We start from the raw sequence: 23,158 nt of genomic DNA, 5'->3' as shown, positions 1-23,158 counted from the left end.
CTGCTACCACGTAAAATGTACTCAACTCACACATTGTACATGCAGCTACAGATACATACCGATAGCAGCCCGCTAGTAGCTCTTCGAAGGAGGCTTATCGGCCATTCCGGTTTCCGGACTCTGGTGCAAGGTTCGACGTTCACGGGAGAATTTCACTGACTCTCCTGAATTTGACTCGCTCTGCACCAGCCCCTGGCTAGATGGAGGACGATTCGGAAGATTCTTGCCTTCTCGGTCTCCTCTAGCATCCTGCGAATCAGCGTGACCTATCTTTCATTTGTGGCTCAAAAAGTCGCGTTGTTAATGTTGTCACCGACGAACCGTGTAACCTGTTACGTGTGTGGTGTATACGCTTATGCTGTGTGGGATTGGGACGAAGGCATTTCTCGTAAAAAGTCAGCACAGCTCACGCAGCTCACAGTCACATACGTGCAGGTAAATTGTAGATTTCTACTAACATAACATCAAGCATGCATGTGATTGTTCCCTACACCTGTAGATATTATTACTAATTAAACATGTACTATGTCTGCTGTAAATTTATTTATGCTATCCTGGGTTTTAGGGGTCTAAATTATTTTGGGCTAGGGTTAGGGTTAGGGTTAGGGTCAGTTAGAAGCCCAAAATAACCTTAGACTCCTAAAACCCAGGATAGCCTTTTAATAAATAAGGCAGTGTATACAACCACACGCGTGTGTCTTTACCATCCAGCCACACGAGTGTGGTTGTAGCCATGGCCCTAGTTGCTGGATACAGCCACACTCGTGTGTATAATGTACTGTACTATGTATGATAGCCCTACTACATATCGACCACCCTTATTGAAACCGACCGCGTATAATTCGCGCACTGAACACTTACATATAATACGCACTTCTCTGCGCGCAAAGCACATAAAAATGGATTGGCTTTGAATGTAGATTAGGATGGTGTGGGAAAACGCGATAATTCACTCTTCATTAATGGTTTTAATCAAGGACAAAATTTCGAATGAATATTTTCACCGAATCGTAATGACAGCACAATGTAATGTCTATGGAAGTTTCTAAAAGGCTTCTAAAAAGCTTCGTACAACACGGTGTTCAATACAACTCGGTTTACGTGCATTGTCAATGCAAAATCAGCGGTCGATCCTAAAAACGCGATTTACCGCGGGGAGCTGAAACGAGGCCACGCAAGTTCGTCGGCGATATTTTTGCACTGAAACTTCGAATCGAAAAGGGAACAACGGCATTTGATAGAGCTGGATTTTCTCAATCACGTACAATGTAGGTCAAGTTTTTTACGTGAATTTCAGTGTTAAATATTCTTATCAAGCAAATAAACATTAGGCGGTCGATTAGTAGTAGGTCCAACCCTACATATCCACAAACGCGTAGCGGGAATGTGTGTGTGGCCGGCCACATCAACACGCGATCATGCACCACTGCAAAGCAGTGAACATGAACCTGCCTCCTAGATTAATCCCATTTAATATTATCACACCATCTAGACAAATTTACTTTTTTTAAATTTTTAACTTTATTCTCATTTTCTTGATTTGATGAGGTAAATTTAAAGTTATAATTGATTTTGATACATCGTGTCGTTATTGAGACTTCGCCTTCGTATCGTTCGTTCGGGTACTCGCAAATCGCGCATCCACGATCCAGCGTACACATTCAGCCGGCGCGCGAGTCCGGGTCCCTCCTGGGGCAGGCGGCACAACTGCGCTGGCTAGGCTGCAGCTGCACTGAGCGATCGCTAGCACACCACCAGCAGTTTAGCGATGTCAATCCAAAGTCCCCCAATTTAGCGGCAGCTGTAACTTTGCTATTAATTCTAAACCCATCATATCAAGCAAACAAGATGAGAATGGAGCGAAAAATGTATTTGTAAAATAACAATATTAAAAGGTATGAAAATGAGGTTACTTTCATCACTTTGTGAGCAAACTGATTGTGTGGCTTTTACGTGTTTGACATGCACGCACGGCGATCATCTTCTCCGTACCGTGTGTGTACATTGTATCCCTATGTACATGTACATTACACACGAGTGTGGCTGTATCCAGCAACTAGGGCCATGGCTACAACCACACTCGTGTGGCTGGATGGTAAAGACACACGCGTGTGGTTATAGGCCCTATAATATATGCATAGAGGTTCTACTGCACTCGGGCACCGGCAGGGACCGGAGATGACCGAAAGATTGGTCTGTATCTGGTCATCGGGGATATGTTCCACGGAGACGAGACTGCGTCTGACTTCACGGAATGCCCCGGCCCCCTCCCCCCGAAAAAAAAAAAAAAAAAGACTCCTCCCCTTCTCTGGACAGACGGATCTTTCTGTCTAAACACGGTTAGGACCGGAGATGAGTGGTGAATGTCGCTCTGATCTGGTTGTCGCACTCTTTGAATATGACTAAAACGAGATGGGATAAAGACATTCTATTATATAGTTACATACAGTGTAACTATACACAGCCCAGTCGCCGCTGTACATACGTAGCGCGACAGGGCTGTACCAGCGAAGCTCCAAACACGAAGAGGGTCCAACGATCGCATGCGATCGGATTGAATTTTGATACTTTAGCTCATTTTTTTGCCACTTCAAACTCATCTGACGAACAAAATGATAATGAGACTTCATATCTATGCTATGAATATTGAAATTTAGATTTAAGAACTTACCTAAATTGATGGTTATATGCAGCATGTGTGAACGGTTCACGAACGGTACATCGTCTTTCACGCCAGGCCATTTCCAATATACGCGAGGTCACATGATCTGAATGCCCTTTCAAAAGGTCGCGCTGTCGACCGTGCTGCTACACCAACACTCAAGCAGCGCATTGCACGCACGCAAAAGATTCCGCAGAGATCAAGGCGCCATTTTGAATTCTGCAGCGATGAACCCCGACGGTGTTAGGGAATCCGCCAGAAAGTATCATTTTTTGGTTCCACGGACTTATCACGAGGGCTCTCAATGGACTTACGAACCTTCTGTAATACAAGCATGCACGTAAGGTGAGTAACGTTTGGTAACGTGTACATTGTTTATAAAGAACTTATAAATTTTCATAAGTTTTGTAGTTGTGTTGTGGTTCCCCACTTTGAAGGTGCCCACTCGCTGGTCAGACGCTGTATTCGCGTAGCGTATTAACAGCGTCTGGTCGGGCTACATACAGTGTAACGTTAGAGTCTAAATCTCTCTTTTATTGCCATGCCATGCTTACTGATAGTGATACTGTTTAAAGGACAAGTTCACCTTAACTTTCATAGACATGTGGGTTGAGTGAATGCAGCAATAGTTATTACAGCTGTATTAGTAGAACACATCAATGAGAGTTTGAGGAAAATCGGTAAATCCTTTCAAAAGATATGAATTTTTGAAATTTCTGCTCAGTCATGGCTGGATGAGAAGACTACTATAGCTTGTGATGTCATATGAGTACAACTAAATAAAGAAAGTATAAAGAAAATTCAAGATATTCTCACTTTTCTCACGTCACTTAATAAAAGAACACTCGACTTCTCTCTTTCAATATCAGGGGGAATAATATTACCCCTAACATAAGTCATTAACAAGTCGAAGAAATGTTAACTTTATTCAAAAAGTCAAGTTTTGTGAAATTCTCTTTTAATTTTCCTTATATTGTTGTACGCATGTGACATCATACACTGTAGTAGTCTTCTCCTCCAGCAGTGATTGCACAGATATTTTGAAAATTCATAACTTTTGAACGGATTGTCGGATTTTCCCCAAACTTTCACTGATGTGTTCTACTAATATTGTTGCCTTCACTCAATCCACATGTCTGTGAAGGTGAACTTGTCCTTTAACAACGTTACTGTCGATATCATATCTACAGCGTGTATGGTAACCCTACTACATATCGACCGTCCTTATTGAAACCGACTGCGTAGTATTGGCGCACAGAACGCTTAGTACGCACTTCACTGTGCGCAGAGCACATACAGTGTAAAAATGGATTGGCTTTGACTGTTGATGAGGATGTATGGGGAAAACGCGAAAATTCGCTGTTCATGAAAGGACAAGTTCACCTTCATAGACATGTGGATTGCGTGAATGCAGCAATATTAGTACAACACATCAGTGAGAGTTTGAGGAAAATTGGACAATGGGTTTAAAAGTTATGAATTTTTGAAGTTTCTGGTCAGTCAAGGCTAGATGAGAAGACTACTATAGCTTGTGATATCACATGTGTACAACGATATAAAGAAAGAATAAAGAAAATTCAATATATTTTGACTTTTCTCGCATATATAAACAAAAGAACACTTGACTTCTCTCTTTCAGAAGGCAGGGGGAATAATATTACCCTAATCATATGTCAGTAACAAGTCAAAGACATGTGCACTTTATTCAATAAGTGAAGTTTTGTGAAATTCTCTTTTGAAAATAAAAATTTTAAATTTAAGATTTTCAAGAAAAAAATGTTTGGTTTTCACCTCAGTTTGCTTGATTGTGGTAACCCTGCAAAGTTCAAGCGCATTGAACAATTGAACACAGTCCATTTTTGTTCGGTGCGCTTGTAGAGATTTTACCAAGGGTGTCAATATTAGGGCCTGTGACGAGGTGCTACATGTAGTACCTCACTATACATGTAAAACATGTAAGCCCTAAAAATAAAACAGAGTTTTCAAGAACAAATTTAGTTGGTAGACTGTTCGTCTGTCTCTATAATAAAGCAGGGGCAGATCCAAAAATTCCGTAAAGGGGAGGCGCTGATAATGGGGCGGCTGCTGCCTCCCCCCATTTTTTTCTTTTTATCGTGCACTCGATGCGCTTCCTCTTGATCCGCCACTGCTAAGTAGTTTACAAGTAGGTATGCTAATTAAGGTGAAGAGTAGACTCTGCAAAGTACATGTACATTTAAGTATTACATGTACTGTATCTAGGCCACGTGTTCTGTCAAAAGAGGAGAGCTCCTAGGCTGAGGAATTCTGAATTTTGAATGTCTGCCAACATTGTCGAAAGGGAAACTAGTCACAACACAGGGACAGTGGTGGTTGGTTGTGGACTAGCTACCAACATACTTACATTTTGTACCTGTGACTACTGTGCTACTCGTTGACTTTTTGTTCTCTGCAGCAGCAGGTACAGTAGGACCGGACCTACACTATAGACTATGTGAGAACAGCAACAGGGCTGTGTACATACAATTTCCTATTTTTGGATGCATCATCGAGTCTTCATTTCAGTTTTAACCCTATTTCCACTGGGGGGACATTTTGACCCCCCTCGACGTTTCGCGTGATTATTCCGCAACGCGTGATGCTCTCGCCGTGACATTTAATGACTTTTTTCTTTCGAGTATAGCGCAACTTTTGAGACCAAATTTGTCGCTCCCAGGCATACCGTTTTGAAGCCACGCCCCTTTTGAAAAAAATTGGTCAAAAACATGATTTTGTGTACAAATCCAATGTAAATTGTGTTTTTGCAATTAATTCATATAAAAATAGATATTCTTACTTTCAATGGCTGATAATGATTTATTTTAGCCTGATTATGCTTTAAAAAGTTTCTGCGACAAATATTGACGAAAAAACCCCGACAAAACAAAAAGTAAAAAACAGAGAAATACATAAGAAATTCAGTAAACAATAAAATACATAAGAAATGATTATGAAGCCAAATTTTTGCTTCAATATTATTGTTAAGGATATTGAAAAGAATATGCTCACCAAAAATTAGAAGTCTTGGAGCTTTGTTTTTTTTATTTATAGGCAAAAAAAAATATTTTTGCATAAAGTAGCATAAATTAATTAATATAAAATACATAAATTAAAATGTGAAAGATCTAACTATACTGTCTTGTAGATTACATTGGCCTCTACCGTTATAGTGCAAATTTTTGCGAGGATTGCGCGATCCACGACCGAGATCTGAAGGGGGGGGGGGCCAAAAGAGCCTCCCCCCTGTTTTCAAGTCCCTCAAAAAACCTGGTTGGATTAGGGTTAAAGAAGTCTTGTAAGAAAATCAGAAAAGTTTACATGTTTGATGTGTTGTATGACTAGGAAATCCAATGTACAATCTGGCATTTAGACACAAGATTTATTGGCACAAATAAACATCTCTAGACCCTACAATGTATTTTTCTGCTACGATGTACAATTGTACATTTGTATTCACATACTTTGTACAACAAGTGTAGTCAGATCTCGAATTCCAGGCAATCCAGCTAACCAAATTGCACCAAAGTCACAGCCTATGGCTACAGGGTAGAGCTCTTTAAATTTTCAGTCACTTGTGTAAATCTGAACAAAATCAGTTCTCAGAAAGCAAGTACTGTAGAACAAACAAACCCGTAACTTCAAATGAAATGCTGCACGTCTGTATGTTTTTAGTTGATCAAAGTGCAATAAATGTGTGTCCTCAATAGCTATCAATAAAAAGTGTATGTCATGTACATGTATGCCACCCATACAATTGACTCATACAGAATGACTTGTACATGATTTTTTAGTATCCTATATGTGATTTACGAAATTTTGTATAGATTATACTGATTGTTTTGATGATCATTGTAACTCAAATACAAGATGTAACTAATCACTGTTGAAAAGAATAGTACATTGTTCAACAGACTTGAGAGAAAAAAGACATTCAGGCTAGTTTTTAGATACCGGTCACTGTACTTTTGGTGTTTGTTTCGTGTTTGATTTTAAACTAGAAAAGCACCCTGAGAGTGCAGACCTCCACCAAGCAGCCCATTTCCACTGAGTTATAGGCCAATTTCCCATGTCAATGATTAAAAGAAGTCTTAGAAATGTTTCCCTCATCACATTCCTGCCGCATGGCGCCCCAAGTAGAGTACAGCCATGTGTTTTTAATAGTGCGCGTACATGCAAACCTCAAGTACGCGCAATTTTAAATTTGAAGTTCACTGACCCGTTTGCTAATAGAAAAAAAATCCTTGAAAGATTTCTTTATTTCTCGATCACTACCAAAATTCAATCATCGGTTCCTTGTGTGTCATTTGTATCAACTTTTCCAGTAAGTTTCATCCAAATCAGTCTGAACACAACTTCTGGAGATCTTTTGCAATCGGACAAACAAACCAATGCCGACAAAAGAATTACCTCCTTGGTGGAAAGTGGTGGTACATTGTAAATAATGCCTCTTCCCTGCTGGATGCTGATGGTATTACGTTTTTTGGTGGTCCATCCTTTATGTTGCACTGTTGTCCAGAAGAGGGGGGGGGGGGGATATCTGATGGATGTTTTGATACTCCGTCAATGTCGATTAAAGCATACTTGTACGTGGGATAGTGAATTTGAGAGGAAAGTCCCTGAAGTTCAGACATCAAAGGTCATTGAACATTTGCTTCAAATCATGTCCTAGGAAGGATAATAGGTATACTGTAAAAGTGGTTTCTTTCGCGGTGGTTTTATTTTCGCGCTTTTCGCGCTTTGAGGTTGAACCACGAATTTAACATCACGCGAAAATGTTTTGAACTCGTCGCTTGTACAATGCTATCATTACTGACCGCGAATTTAAACACGCGAAAAAGTCCGCACCGATGGAAACCGCGATAGTTTCTGTACGCGAAAGAAACTTTTACAGTACACTGTACATTGTACATAGACAATTGCATGACATTGTAATGGTATGACAAACAGTTCTACATATAGGTCAGAACTTACTGTATGTCTTGTATAATGGAAGATGGATCCATAATTGCAGTCTTGAATGTTGAATGGTACCTTCGTACACTTGTACAAGTATACGAAAGAAATGAATAAAAACTTAGATTGTTTGTATGGTAGAAACAAAAGGTCAAATGTCTGTGCTTTGTATTTGGGTTGCTAGTATGGCTTACCTTAAAGGGACTGTACAGTACTGGTTGAGGTGGGGATTCATGTTTTGAACATTCCTAAGTGAGATAATGAAAAGCCTCTCATGAAATATGAAAGAGCATGTGATTTTACGAAGGATTCAACATTTATTTGATGAAAATTGGTTTTCAAATGGCTGAGATATCCCAAAAAGTGCTAATAATAAAAGGCGACATGCCACAACTTTATTAGGATCTCTTTGTTTCACCTTGTTTTTGGATATCTCAGCCATTTCAAAACCGATTTTCATCGAATAAACTTTTGATACCCCTTAGAACTGCACGCTCTTTGACATCTCGTAGAGTGGTTTCTGAATATCTCGCAAAACGTTAAAAGCTAAATCCTCACCTCGACCAGAACTGTACACACCCTTTAATAATGTGATATACTGTAGCTGTTGCCATGACAACATATATGTATATGGCCATGATGTCAGAACCTTCTGACTTCTTTGTCTCCTCCCTGCTTTCAGATGGGCATCATCGCCGTACCGCACCCTCACAGTTGAGTTGCCGAGATGGCTGCGTCACTCGAAGGAAGCGGCGGTGGCCTCTACTTCACCGTGCGCGTACGGGAGGAGTTGTCGATCGCTCTCGGGAACGGGGACATCCCGGGAAACTGGCGGAACCTGGCCGGAGAGTTGGACTTCAATGGTAACGAGGTGGAGGTAAGTACAGTTGTATAATAAACTCTCTGCTACATTTGGATGGGGTTAAGGGCAACATTTCTGATCCGACGAAGTGGTACACCCATTTTCTGTAAAAGCTGTTAGTTATATCTGGTACGTATATTTTTGCGAATGAGGAAGGCACATGCATTTTTGCAAAATTTTATCACGATTTGACACCAGGGCTAGGTTAACTTGTAGTATTCAGTGCAGTGCAAGTATCAAGATAGATCTACAATGTATGGCATGTACACATGTGTACCGGTAAGCATATTCCCACTAGGGCCAACACACAGAAACAACTACTGGTAGTAGTACACACAATGTCATATTTCTTACACACAGCATGTACACCCAGCAACAAAGATCCACTGCACTCTCTTATGTGCTTGAGATTTATCGATACGGAGGAATGAGCGTAGAGTTTTAATAGGGGCATAAAGACCAAAATCTTTTACCTAAAAGTAATGTTTTGACTTTCACCAACATCGATTTGATTGGTGTTTCTTTGCCTGCCAATAAAAGTTACCATCGTTGTCGTAGGATGTGTTGCTATACAGTACATGTCATACCTTGATATCTATAAAGGCCTACTCAGTGAACATACAAGGTACTGTATCAGGAAATGTAATATCTTACGTACGATAGACTACGTTCCTGAAGAAAAATACATTGTATGTGTGCGACAATGCAGATCTATGAAGAAGCAGGGAAAATCTCTGTTTTTGTCTTCAAACTTACATGTACTAGCTCCCTAGATTTTCTCTAGAGTTTATACTTTTACCAGAAAACAGTTATGGCCAGTAGTGACCTTTTGAAAAAGACCGGGTAGTATTGGGTTTCATGGATTGTCCAATTCAATCGCTGCCCAGTGGGATACATGAAAAACCATGAATGGCACCAGTTGGCGAAAGAGTGCATCAAAGGGAAGGCTCATTGCATGGCCGGCACCACATTTTCAAAAGTGGGGGGGGGGGGGGGGAGGCACTTCAGACTTCTGATGCCACTTACGGGTTTCATCAGCTAACAAGCAACAACAAAAAAAGAAGAAAAAAAAAGGTCTTCAGCGCAACTTCTGTAGTTTCTATAGGGTGCCACTTCTGGGTTTCTTCAGCTGACAAGCAGTGGTCAAAGAGAAATGAAGAGTTTTGTAGAACATGTCTGGAATCCCTTCCCTCCAAGTTCTGTCCATTGTGTTCACACATTATGCAGGTCCAAGAGCATCCAAGTGCTATTACTAGGAAAAATCAGACCAATAACATGTGCTTTACAAATATCCACATTTCTCTGAGACCACTTAAACCAAATTGAATGGAGTATTCTGCAAAATATAGCTAAAATGTTATATTTTAAGACCTTGAAATAATATTCAGACAGTTTTATCATATTGGAAGTTATCAGTGCGAAAATCCGAATATAATTCTTTTTTGGATATACTGTACAGGCGAGCTGTTTATTTTCACTCCAGCTATGCCAGAAGTGACATATAAAATGTGCACCCAATCATGAGAGTGCATACGGGTAACAGTAATCCTCTGTGACTTTCCTGTTCTACAGTCACTGAGAGTGGCTCAACAGAAGGAAGGGCACTCCCCAGCATCAGACCTGCTGCTTATCTACCAGCGGAGGAATGGCGGAGTGAACTTTGAAGAGTTCAGGAGTTACCTGCTAACCATCGGTCGCCGGGACATTGTCACTGATATCTGGACCGAGGAGAAATATGAAGGTTTGTACCAGGAGTAGAACAGTGGCGGAGCATATTAACCTCCCTGATACAGTATTCATCGCATAATCGGGACAGGTTGGGAGTAGCAAACACGGCCCCTTTAAGCGGGGTGCCCGATTTCGCGATGAGCACTCACCATACACTAACGGCATACGACCTGTGTAGTGCACACACACACACACACACACATGCATACTGACGTACTGTACATGTACATGAATACACAACCATGCTACCCCTCGGCGCGACCCTCTAGCTCTCCCTGCATTCTCGCAATGATGTAGAGTAATCACAACCGGGTTCTTCTGTCACCTCTCTTCGAACACAAAATAATTGTGGATTAAAAGCTAGTACATTCTTAAACATTCGTAGAATTCTTGGACACGTAGGGCGTTCCGTATAAATACATATCTACAACCATGGGAAATGATTACCCAGAACTGATGTGGAACATCAATGAAAAGTCCTTCAATCATTCAATCATCGCGGCCTGATTGTTTACTTGCCGCGATCACTGCACTGTACATGTGTTGTCAATATGTAGCGATCTAGCTCGCCATTACACATGTACAGAAAAGCGAAGGCGGGCAGCAAGCTGAAATGCACCTGTACTGGATTGACGGAGGTCAAAACACACCAGTCCGAAGCTTGCTTTGTAAGTTCGATGTAAACTGATAGGGAATCTTTGAAATATTGCTGTGGTATTTTGGTAGATTTTTTGTGTAAGATATCAACAAAATCAAAGATCGCTTGAAGAAAAATTGTCCCGTTTATCAGAGGTCCCCACCCGATTATCCAGTGAAAATAACATGCATTGGAAATGTTTCTGGGAAGCGTATGTCATTTAAGCGAGGTTCCCGATTATCAGATGCCCGATTATGCGATGAATACTGTAATTTCGAATGGGGCCATGGGCCATTTTTTGTAGATCAAGGATGGGAGGTAGGGGGATGCAAATGACAACTCGTTATTTCTTTACCTCTTGTAATTTGCATTATAAAATTGCAACATCGCTCAAAGAAAATGTGATGTGGAACTATAATTGTATCTATAGAAAATTTCATCTGTGAATATGTCTGTCCCGTGTACAATGTAGTTTGTTGTGTGTTGTGTATAAACAATCATATTTTTGTGTTCTTAAAAGCATAATTGTATGATGTAAACACAAACCAAACTAGTGGTATGTAGGAATCATTCATATCTAGGCAGCCGTGGTTGGTACCAATGGTCCCCCCATGATCAATTTTGGTCTCGCCTCGTTTGCAGCGGGTAAGCTCCTGGAGCCTTACAGACCTCCGTTCTCGTGTCAAGTTGACGACAAGTTAACGTCCACCACAGGCCTGTTAACTCCAAGTGTTCAACCCGTCAGAGATGCATTCCAGCAGGCGGTGCCGAAGTCTGACCCCGTCAAACGGAAATCGCCCTCGCCAAACCCCCAACAGAGGTATAGCGACCCCTTACCCCAAGATGAACCCAGGAATATGACGAGCAGCAAGTCGGAGATCACGGTATGTTATCTTGAATGTCTATTCCTGCATCATCTGTAATAATATGTACTGAAGATTGCATAGCTACACTGTATCTGTCTATCTGTCGAACTATCAATCTATCTCTCTATCTCTCTGTATCTATGCCGTATGGAAATATTTTCTTCTTTGTTCGGATGGTCAAGCTGGATCAGAGACTCTACACTTTAATACCTAACATTTGATTATGAGGTTAGAGGTTCAATGGGTTGGCAACTTTTGGACAATTGCAGGCCAATAGGTAATAATCTGCACTGCCTCTGGAAAATGACATCACATTGAAAAGTGCTGGGCAACTATTCTGAAAAACACCTTTTAAAAACACTAGCAGAAAAAAAGAAAAACAACAACACAAGTTTCCACACTTCCATTTCAAAGTTGGCCGTCACAAATTCCTAGCAGGAACCCAAACCATGGAAAACTAGAAAAGCAGTCTGATAGTGCAGACCTCCGCCAAGCATGGAGCTCATTTCCACCACTGATCTTGTTCTTCCATTAGAGATATCAGTGATTTCCACCCATACGTACTTACAGCATGTGCTGAAAGTCGCCCGATTTCCCAGTATAGAATCCTTTGTTACGTCATAAACCCTCAGCTGCACGGCGCACCTCGCCCAAGCAGAAACTAGTGCGCGCATGCAAACCTCAAATACGCGCAGCCTGAACTCCCAAGTTCATTGACCCTACCTGCCAAAATATCAAAAATCCTTCATAAATTCCCCCCAAAATTGTCAGATCACTACCAAAATTTAATCATCTGTTACTCGTTTCATTCTAAACCTTTCCTTCAAGTTTCATCCAAATCCGTTGACTACTTTTTGAGTTATTTTGCACACGGACAAACTAAGAAACGAACAAACAAACCAACGGTAACGGAAACATAACCTCCTCCTTTGGCGGAGGTAATAATGGAAAGCTTATCGTGCAATTTCTCCTAGCCGTCAAAATGTGCAACCAACTAAAACCTGGCAATGTTTACACCAGTATGGTTTATGTACAATGTGCATGCATTCTAGACTACCAGGCTAATAGTGCATGCGAGTGCATGTGACTTTTTGTTATACTGTGAAAGGAAAAAACTTTATAGCGAATGAATAAAGTCGTTTTTTTTTGGATTGCACAGCTGAATTACACCCTGCTGCTGCTATTGAAGTAAATGAAAGTCATTTCATCATAGAATCAGTTTAAACCCGCTTATGATTGCCACAGGCAGTCATGTTTTATGTGTTATTGACAGTCTTTTTGTTGTTTTATCATGAGGGCTGAGGGTTGTTTAATAGAGGAAGGTCTCAACAAGAATTGCCCAAGCTGTGGTATAGAGTGTGAAAAGCTTTCCTGTGCTCAGGAAGCATATCGTGTGCGCTTGTTTGTTCAAACGTGTAGGAGTGATATACACAGGTCATGAAGCAAACCACCAACCTATTGTATTGTCAGTTTCCCCGATTGTTGCAAGCATCATTTGTTCATCAACGATATAGCCGCATTGTGGGCGGTGCAAAGTCCATGATGGTACATTCCTGTGACTGTCTATTAGCAGGCAGTCTCTTTGTGTACATTGCATTCATACATGTTACCCATGCTCATCTATTGTATGCCCTCCCAAGGTCTGACCAAGATTTTACCCACAGAAGCTCTGGGGTACATGTACACTGTATTGTCACTGCAGTCCTTGTGAAATCACGAATGTGAAGCACAAGGCGGTGTGACTGAAATAACAAGAACTGAAATCATCCATTAGATTACCCTGTGGTTAACCTTTGATACAAAAACCTTGACTCTGTTTTTGTGCTGTAGAAAAGGAGATTTTTTTTTTTTTTTTTTTTTTAAATAAAATAGATATAATGTTATTACTGATGCTTGGTACAGTACTTACATTTGTTGATGATGGAAAAGATTTTCAGACACATTGGAAAAAAAGGAGGAAATGACACTTATTTATTTCAATTTGCAAAATTATATAAGAGAGAGGTGGTGGGCTGGAATATGAAATTTTCTCGAATTTTGTATTTATTTATTTATTTATTTATTTATTTTTTTTTTGTAGTGTGTCGGACATGAATCAACTAAGAACAAGTTCACCTTCATACGTGTAGACATGTGGATTTGGTGAATGCAGCAATATTAGTTGAACACATCAGTGAGAGTTTGAGGAAAAATCTGACAATCTGTTCAAAAGTTATGAATTTTTGAAGGTTCTGCTCATTCTCGGCTGGATGAGAAGGCTACCATACATTGTAGCTTGTGATGTCACATGTGTACAACGATATAAAGAAAGAATAAAGAAAATTCAACATATTTTCACTTTTTTCGCAGAACAAAAAAAACTCAACTTCTCTCTTTCAGAAGATAGGGTGAATAATATTACCCTTCACATACGTCAGTAACAAGTCGAGGAAGTGTGCACTTTATTCTAAAAGCGAAGTTTTGTGAAATTCTCTTTTTATTTTCCTTATATCGTTGTACGCATGTGACATCATACATTGTAGTAGTCTTCTCATCCAGCAGTGACTGCGCAGATACTTCAAAAATTTATAACTTTTGAATGGATTGTCCGATTTCCCCAAAACTTTCACTGATGTGTTCTACTATGTTGCCTTCACTCAATCCACATGTATATGAAGGTGGACTTGTCCTTTAAAGTACCTCAGTACATGCAAAAAACAACAACAAACAAACAAATAGAGGGCCCTTAACAGAGAATGACATCTGACAGCGCAGCTTGACATTTGCTCAGTTTACCGTAGGTACTGTACCTTTTATTGCAGTGCCATGCTTCAAACTAGTTCGCACCTTGTACTTCCGTGCAGTAACAGCAGTAATGCCCCAATGCACAACTGTACATACTTGTTTGTAGTTACTGTTACGAAATAGAGGGAACATTGTTCTTGACCTTTATGTCCCGTGGGTTGTGTGAATTCAGAGACAAAAAAAACCCAAAACAAAACAAAGAAAACACAAGAAAACAAGGGGAAAGAGAGCAAAAGTTTCAAAGATATTTTAAGCAAAACTATTATGATTGCACATTGTCTCTGTCCTGCCTCCCCCTTTAATCCGAGTGTACATGTATCCAAAAGGTAATAATTGCCAGTGTTTCTGGGTTGCTTGTTTCTAAAGGGGAATGCCATCCTGTCTATTATGTTGCATCAAAAAAAAAACAAAAAAACAACTCCCCCCCAAAAAAAAAGAAAAAAAAAAGAGAAAAGTAGATTGGTGAAAATTTGGGGGAAATATTGGAGGCCCAAAATAAGTTATGAACAATTCTGATTAAATTATTAGCGAGTACTGGAAACAAATTTGCGGTTCTGTGTGTGACATAGATGTTGAACAGCTCTCCATTCCATTTGTATAACAAAAAGTCACAAGTTTTCATTTTTTATCACAAGAATTTTTTTTTTTTTTCTGCAGATATGTTCTTGGTGTATGATAAGAAAAATACATTTTTTTTTATTCTTTTGTGTGTCCTCAGTGGATGGAATGAATTGTCTCTGCCAAAATATTTGAGAAAAATGAGAGTTGGTGATTTTATTTTTGTGCAAAACAAATGGAGAGCTGCTTAACTTATACAGGTGGTACGTCACAGAGTTGCTAAAACTTGTCTTTAAGATTTAAGCTCTCTAATCTTTATCAGTTCATAAATTTTTGTGTGTGTCTGATATTTTTTTTCCCTGAAATTTTCACTTACCAACTTTTTGTTATTTCTCTACTTTCAAACGAAGCAACATTATATCAGAATGGAATTGCCCTTTAAGACTGCGTAACCAAGGCCAGCAAAACATACTTGTAGCACTCACACAACAGACAAAATGTCGTGAGTCGTAGAACTGCCTGCTGTCAAAGATTGCATTACTGTATACGCTATAATTTTCGCGTACATAAATTTTTGCGAATTGCCGCTGTCACACATTTTCGTGAGTGGTTAAATTCGCAATTGGGGGACCAGAGAAAATATGAAGTGGCAAAAAAAGTGTGAATTTTCAACTGACATGTACTAGCAAATAAGAATGATACTACATGTAGTTATACACTGCATGAAAAAAACTTTCCAAACTCAGCGAACTAGTAAGTTAGAATTCAACATTTTTGAAGTGGTTAAGTCCATCGCGCTAGATTTCTGACCAGTGGTCCCCTTGCGATAATTGGGTTGGCTCTCTACAGTATTCGTAAGTAGATGTGGACGTGCTATATGTACGTTAACAAGCTTAGTCTATTCGGTATAAAGCCATGACTTGGTATACTAGTACTGAAATGTTCGTATCATCAAGGCAAGGGATTCATTTTGGAAGGTAATATTTTCGCGTGTTGTTCATTTCGTGAATAGCTCCCGACTCGCGAAATTCCTGAAAATAAAACCCCCGCGAAATATATAGCGTATACAGTATGTTACAGACATACCGTACCTGCATTTATGCATGCACTAGGCATTTTCCTGGTATTCGTCTTTGAATGACTGGAGGAAAGCAGGATCATATTCTACATTGCACCACCGATGGGCATGCATTTTACCTTGAGGCATGTCTTGAGTTTGCTTATTGAAACATGTGAAGGTATTCTCTTACAATGCCTGATAAAGTCGGTACTGTTTGCTTGTGGTTTGAGCATCATAAAATATTCCAAGTGTGGACAGGGAGCCAGCTGTTGTATTAATTCATAGATCTGACAACAAAACATTTATTTCGATTTGTTGAGATTGGGTGATTCCCAACTCCTACCAGTACATAGTGTATGTTTTACATGTAAAAGAATTTCTCTGCGATCTTTTTTAGCCAGAAGTGAGAAAAAAAAAAGAAGAAAGAAAAACAAAAAAACACACAGTTGTATTGCATCATATAGCACTTTAGCAGAGCTTGTAGACTTTACATGTTGTGCTTTCACAAATTACTGCTATGACTCTGCCTTACAATGTATAGCAGGGAGCAAACTTTGGTGAGTGGCATTATTACATTAGAAAAAGTTTCGTCTGAGCATTTAAATGTAAACATGAACAGACACGCAATAATGTTGTGACCCTGAGGAATAAATGAAACAAAATGAAAAACTGAAAGATCCTCCAAAACTTTTGTAAGTTAGTATCAACAATATTATTGTAGGCAAAGCCATGATTTTTTTATATCAATGTAAATTTACTGTACTTTTAGCACTCTTAATAGCCAGTTGTTTATAAAAGCAACAAGTACACAATTAAAAAGAAAATTCAGCATGTTTTCATTCTTTCAAGCATTTTTGTCCTAAGGTGACATAAAAAAATTCTTGTAGTCTTCTTATTCAGCAATGATTGCACCATGTATTTTTAAAATGTGGTAGCGTTTGAATGGATTGGCTTATTCTCCTGTAAAACGTGACTACATGTACAATGTATTAAAGGACAAGTTCATCTTCATTAACATAAGGATTGAGAGAATGCAGCAATATTAGTAGAACCCATCATTGAAAGTTTGAGGAAAATTGGACAATCTATGCAAAAGTTATGAATTTTTAAAATTTTTGTGTTGGAACTGCTGGATTAGGAGACTGCTACAGCTTGTGACGTCAGATGCGTACAACAGTATAAAGAAAATGTAAAGAAAATTTAACATATTTTTACTTTTTTCGCATAATAAAAGAGCACTTGACTTGCTTCTTTCAAAAGGCAATGGGAATAATATTACCCATAGTACATGTATGTCAGTAACAAGTCAAGGGAATGTGTACTTTTTTCAAAAGATGAAATTTTGTGAAATTCTCTTTATATTTTCCTTATATTGTTGTACGCATGTGACATCATACACTGCAGTAGTCTTCTCATCCAGCAGTGACTGCACAAAAACTTCAAAAATTCATAACTTTTGAACGGATTGTCCGATTTTCCTCAAACTTTCAATGACGTGTTCTACTAATATTGCTACATTCTCTCAATCCTTATGTTAATGAAGGTGAACTTGTCCTTTATAAGTGTACTGGTGATTTTTCTTCATTCTCTGGATCCACAATCAGACATATTTGCGGTGAATTCCCTGTTCACAGCAATCCTGTCTATCCATTGTGGCATCATATTCCATACAGCATACATAGTATTGAGGTTTGTTTGCTCTATATTATTAAAAAGGGGATTATTTGCATTGTGAGTGTGGTGAATCAGAGTTCTACACTCACGAATGCAAATATCAGTATACAATGGACTTTACGTCAGAACATCCCTTGGAAATCTGTACTTTGTCTCTGAAAGTATGCTTGTGGGGATAACGCACAAATTACAAGCTGTAGATTACATAAAGTATTGTACATGCTCTCATATCATATTCAAATCAGATAAGTTGAAAAAGAATTGAGTTTCAAAGTTTAATAACCCCTCACTTGCCACATATTAAAGGCATAATTTACCATTTGCAGGTGAAACCAAAACTGAGCATTAGTACTTAAAAATAGTGAGTTAGAGATAGAAACAGCCAGTGTAAAAATTTGAACCAGTATAATCGATTTTAAGTATACAAAACGTGAACAGTAGTCATAGTAAAGATTTTTCCATACTAAACCGTCTACAGTTATGGTTTAACAAGAAATATAGTGATGTACGATATGTCCTTATATTTTAGGCTTTATTGCAAAAATTTTATATGGTAGGATGTTTTGTGATACAAACTGACATACATGATATGCATCAAAAGTGATATCTTGATTTGAACATTCATAAAATCACTGCTCCAAAAGTTAAACAGGACCTTTAATGTGCAAGTACAGATGTACATAAATACAACAATACCTGGTATATTAATGCACACGTATCTATGGGTGCGTTTATCGACTGTTTTTCTCGGAAGAAACAGGTTTTCCAAACGGCTTTCAGGGAATTTTTACAAGATGATAAAATCAAAGCTGTTTTGATTATGGGGGTCGGAAAGCCTTTTTGAAAACCGCAAATTTGAGCTTTCCGAAAACGGGTTTCCGAAACAGGTTTCCAGAAACCTGTTTCTAGAAGCCCTTTGAAGCGAGATAAACGCAAAGCTGTTTCGAAACGACTTTGTACTGTGGTTATGAACCAAAATGTGCAATGCAGCTGCACAGTGACAAGGCCAGTTTTCTTGTTCGCGATGAGTTGATAAACGCAACTGTTTTGAAAGCCATTTCAAACGGGAAAGATGACAAATGCAGCCTATGTGTATTGCTGTGCAGAGTGCCATATATTCCATTATTCACACACTGCGGCATGCAGTGTTCACATTTCCTGGTTCAAGTGCAATGTAGTTGACGTGCATTGTCTGTGCCCTTTGACCTTTATAGATTGCATTGTACAGAAAGGTATACATGCATGGTTGATTGCATCGTTTGTATAGCCCCCCACCAAAGTATTCCACTTGCCATTAAATTTTATGTCTTTTTTTGTGATCTCCTCCTCCCCCCCCCCCCTTTGCATGAATGCATCAACCACTGGTTTTGAGTCTCCTAATGTCAATCTGACACCGAATTGGTGAACTATCTGAGTCTGACATTGTGCCACTGGTTGAGAATTCAAGTGAGCACATATATGTAGCATTGGGCCACATTGACAATATTTTCCATAGGGTGATGTCACCACCTAGATGTATATCCATCTGCAAACATATCTTCACCATATGTCATCATTTGAAGTCATCATATTTCGCGACATCAATTTAAAAGAATAGAATGTATCCTTTTTTTTTATGCCATAGTGTTTTGATAATATAGCGATGGTGATTATTGGGGGGGAGAGAGGCTTTTAGGTTACTGCACACTACACGACTTTGCCATGATTGAACGGTCGTACATGTACATGTACACTGTACGACCTTAAGAGTGGAAGTGTGATGTCACCAGCCTTGCTACATGTAGTTGCCAATTGTAGAGATTTGACATGTCGAATTTTCGTGGGCTTTCTGTAGTCATATATGGGCAATTCCATAAATTCGGACGTACATTTTGAACACATTAATAAGCTGCCAAACATACAAAGATTGAGAATATGAAACTTTTTTTCTGGCCATGATATGACAAGTGGTTAGTAGAAAACAATTAACTATGAAAAAATTATGTCAAGACCTCAGTGACCTTGGAATGATTAAAAAATAGCATGTGTTCGGACGTACACAGAAAAAGTGAATTTTCTGACTTCATAAGTTCAGTCACAAAGTTCTGTGAAGTATGCAATATTTTTCTAAAAATTCACATTATATCAGTTAAAGTAGATGTGAAATGATGTAGAAATGTAAAAAGAATTAGCAATTTAAACAATGAACATGGAAATTATTATGTTTGTTTTTTGTTTCGGACGTACAGTTTCGGACGTACACGACCGCCGTTTCGGACGTACACTATGTACACCCTCAACAACACTTATAATAAATGCAAAAAGAAATTTGTTACATAACTATTATTCATCCTAGGCCCTTCTCAGATGATAGCACTTGTCTATCATGTCAGCATTACCAGTGTAAATGAATAAAACCTCTTCAGAACATGAAAAATACTGTATACATAGGGTCTGTGCATTTACATTGTATATTCAGGCATGATAAGTACATCATGTATATGTACTTGTATTACAGAACCAGAATTCTAATATCAAACTTTGTGATTATAACACAAAATACAGCCTAAAAACTTACTGGCCAGAACAACAGAAACACATGTGTTGCAATCTGTAGGTAACCAATTAACTATAGACACATTATATTTCTGTTTATTTTTTTTTTTCACAATGTGATAAAGGTACAAAATAATGTACGGTCAACGAAGTACTATACCAGATGCATTTATTTACAAACAGAAAGAAAAATAAAACTTGTGGAAAATCAAAAGATTTACATGAAGTAGCCAATAACTGTTTGTAACATACTGACTAGATATCTGTTACATGTACTATGTATACCATAGTGGCAAAACAATATATTTTTTACAGACAACAGTAGAGTAATCCTAACACAATGGATATTGTTCATGGGCAAGTCAAAGCTATTTGATTTTGCCATCTTAAATGGGAAATACGAGTAAAAAATAGGCCTGTTTTGCCAATATTGGAATTAAACCCTCGTCTATATTAAAGCATATTGCAGTTAGTAAACAACGACCTTTACAAATATGGAAAAAAAATAATCAAAAGAAACCATTTGCTGATTACTTTATGTTGATTCAACAGTAAGTACATGTATTGGACCAGAACATTTTACATGAATCTTTACTCTGTTCTCAAGACTCTCTGAACTTACAATGAAAAGAGCAAAGCAAAAATTGCATGGTCACATTCAATTTATGAGTGATTTATGTATTAAACACAACATTCAGTGTAATTTAAACATTATGGGTTCCTTTTTGTGAGACAAGCTCACAGAAACATGCATGGTAATGTACAAAATGTATGAAGAAAGTAACATATAATGGGACAGTTTTGCATTAGGCTTGGAATATTCTGGTAATCAAAGGCCTTTTGATGTTGTTTTTTATATAGAATATGTGAAATGTTATTGAGTACCTGCTAAACAATGGGCTCTATGCAGTGTACTTTTGTTGCATAATTTATTTCATGGAAAAATCTTATTCACTCTGAAATACTTATTATTATAAATCACTAACACTATAATAACCATTTTTATGGCATGACCTGCTCCAGTACTCTTTCGGCAGCAACATCAGTCTGTAATTTTCAAATGAATGGTTAAAGCGCATGAAGGTAAATCACAAATTAGACAGGGCTGCACACTAACCCATTTTTTCTACTGGTTGGACTGGTCTGTCAGACCAGTAGGTATCCAGTTTTTCCATCTTTTACTGGTTCATTCCTTTAAAAAATTACTGGTCCGACAGTAATTTTTACTTGTCCTGGAGACCATCGGACCAGTGCCAGTGTGCAGCATTGAATTAAATCATTAAATCAAAAAAATATGATATGACATAGATACAGTAGACCATGAAACCGATTTTGAAAGAAGACAGGATATACATCATAGCCTTGTCAAGAAAATTGACAAAAGGTTTAGGAACTAACCGAAGTGAATTGAACATTGTATATGAGGTCTTAGGTCGTAACGATGTATATCATATTGTTGTCTAAATTGCAGGCTGTGTGTCCATTAATCTGTTAAATCAAAATGCATGAAGATGCAGATGTAAGTTACAAGATTAGGATTGTAAACACCAGCTGACAAAAATGGTAGGAAACTACATTGTAGTATTGCAATGTGAACGCAAGGTGATAAGAAGCTGAAATACTCAGTCTTGGCCAAAATAGGAGGGTATTTCATACAACAAGCCACCTTCTCTGCTCTATGTCCCACAAGTAAGCAAGTAATCAATATCTGTCCTTGTAAAGACACATTGCCTAAACAATGTTCTCAGAATTTTGATATATGACCATTCCCTACTGTTGGTGGTTTTCATACATTCCACAGTATCAACTTCAAACCACGCTTTCCGTTCAGCCTAACTTGTTTGTGTGCACACATACATGGACAGAATTTGTTTATTTAATAAATAATTAAAATTTTATTGAATATTAATTATAAACCTACTTATACAAGAGGATTAGACACAGAAATGTATTCCTTAAACATTTAAGCTCAATAGGATTGTTTTCAATGGGTTCCAGAGCACAGTAAGAAGTCAACATGAAAAGTGTTTCGGACGTACATAAAAGTTGTTTCGGACGTACATAAAAAAGTGTACGTCCGAACACATATTTTTTCATTAATTAGAGATAATTACAAAATTCTAAAGTTACACATTTGAAAAGCAACAAAAACTTGCTTTGCACTGAGATTTTGTAGTTTACTAGCATTCAAGTTTTTATGTAAGATTAAAAAAAGGTGTTTTTTTGTTTCGGACGTACATTGAAATAATGCGTAAAATAAGAGTAAAGAAGACAACATAAATTGTCACTTTCACATTCTCTACCCTATGGATATGGAAAAAGTGATTCATTACCTTCATATTTAATGATGTAGTGAGTTGAAAAGTTTTCTTTTCCTTCACAAAAAATATCAAATGAAATAGTGGATTATAAAAGTGGTTCCAGAGCAGTTGTTAAATGGCTTTATTGAAATCACTCCTGTGACCTTGACCTTGGTTAAGTGCATTTATAATTTACATTTTTGAACAGTTTAAACAATTCCCATCAAAATGATATATAATTTGTGCTGATAATTTCATTTTGAAAAATTGACCCTCTGGTTGACAAATTTATGGAATTGCCCATATACAAAGTTTGTAGTGTGTGGTGTAGAGTTGTGCGACTGGTCATACAGTGTACATCTATGACCTGGCTTGCCTCCCTAGTTGTATGATCAGTCTGATCGAATAGTTTGCGGTGGGCTTTAGTAGCTGAATATAACTTGTATTGACCCAATCTTGTGATTTCTTCTTATTTATGTACAATGTACACCTTGTACCAATAGGAAGTTTGTGAGGTGATA

The 23,158-nt window shown here is 38.3% G+C and overlaps 1 protein-coding gene across 1 annotated transcript in view; it reads left to right on the top strand.

Moving 5' to 3' along the window:
- Nucleotides 1–302: 302 nt before the first annotated feature.
- Nucleotides 303–23,158, top strand: part of LOC140236196 (uncharacterized) — a 31,306-nt gene continuing 8,450 nt past the window's right edge. The window contains exons 1-4 of the mRNA XM_072316164.1: nucleotides 303–435; nucleotides 8,316–8,510; nucleotides 10,068–10,236; nucleotides 11,503–11,744. Coding sequence (XP_072172265.1) covers nucleotides 8,361–8,510; nucleotides 10,068–10,236; nucleotides 11,503–11,744 — 561 coding nt within the window. The 5' untranslated portion in view covers nucleotides 303–435; nucleotides 8,316–8,360. The remainder of the gene's footprint in view (nucleotides 436–8,315; nucleotides 8,511–10,067; nucleotides 10,237–11,502; nucleotides 11,745–23,158) is intronic.

Source organism: Diadema setosum, chromosome 12, assembly GCF_964275005.1.
Source record: "Diadema setosum chromosome 12, eeDiaSeto1, whole genome shotgun sequence".
NCBI lineage: Eukaryota > Metazoa > Echinodermata > Echinoidea > Diadematoida > Diadematidae > Diadema > Diadema setosum.
The sequence above is the reverse complement of the archived record's forward strand: the minus strand, read 5'-3'. Positions and strand labels throughout refer to the sequence as shown.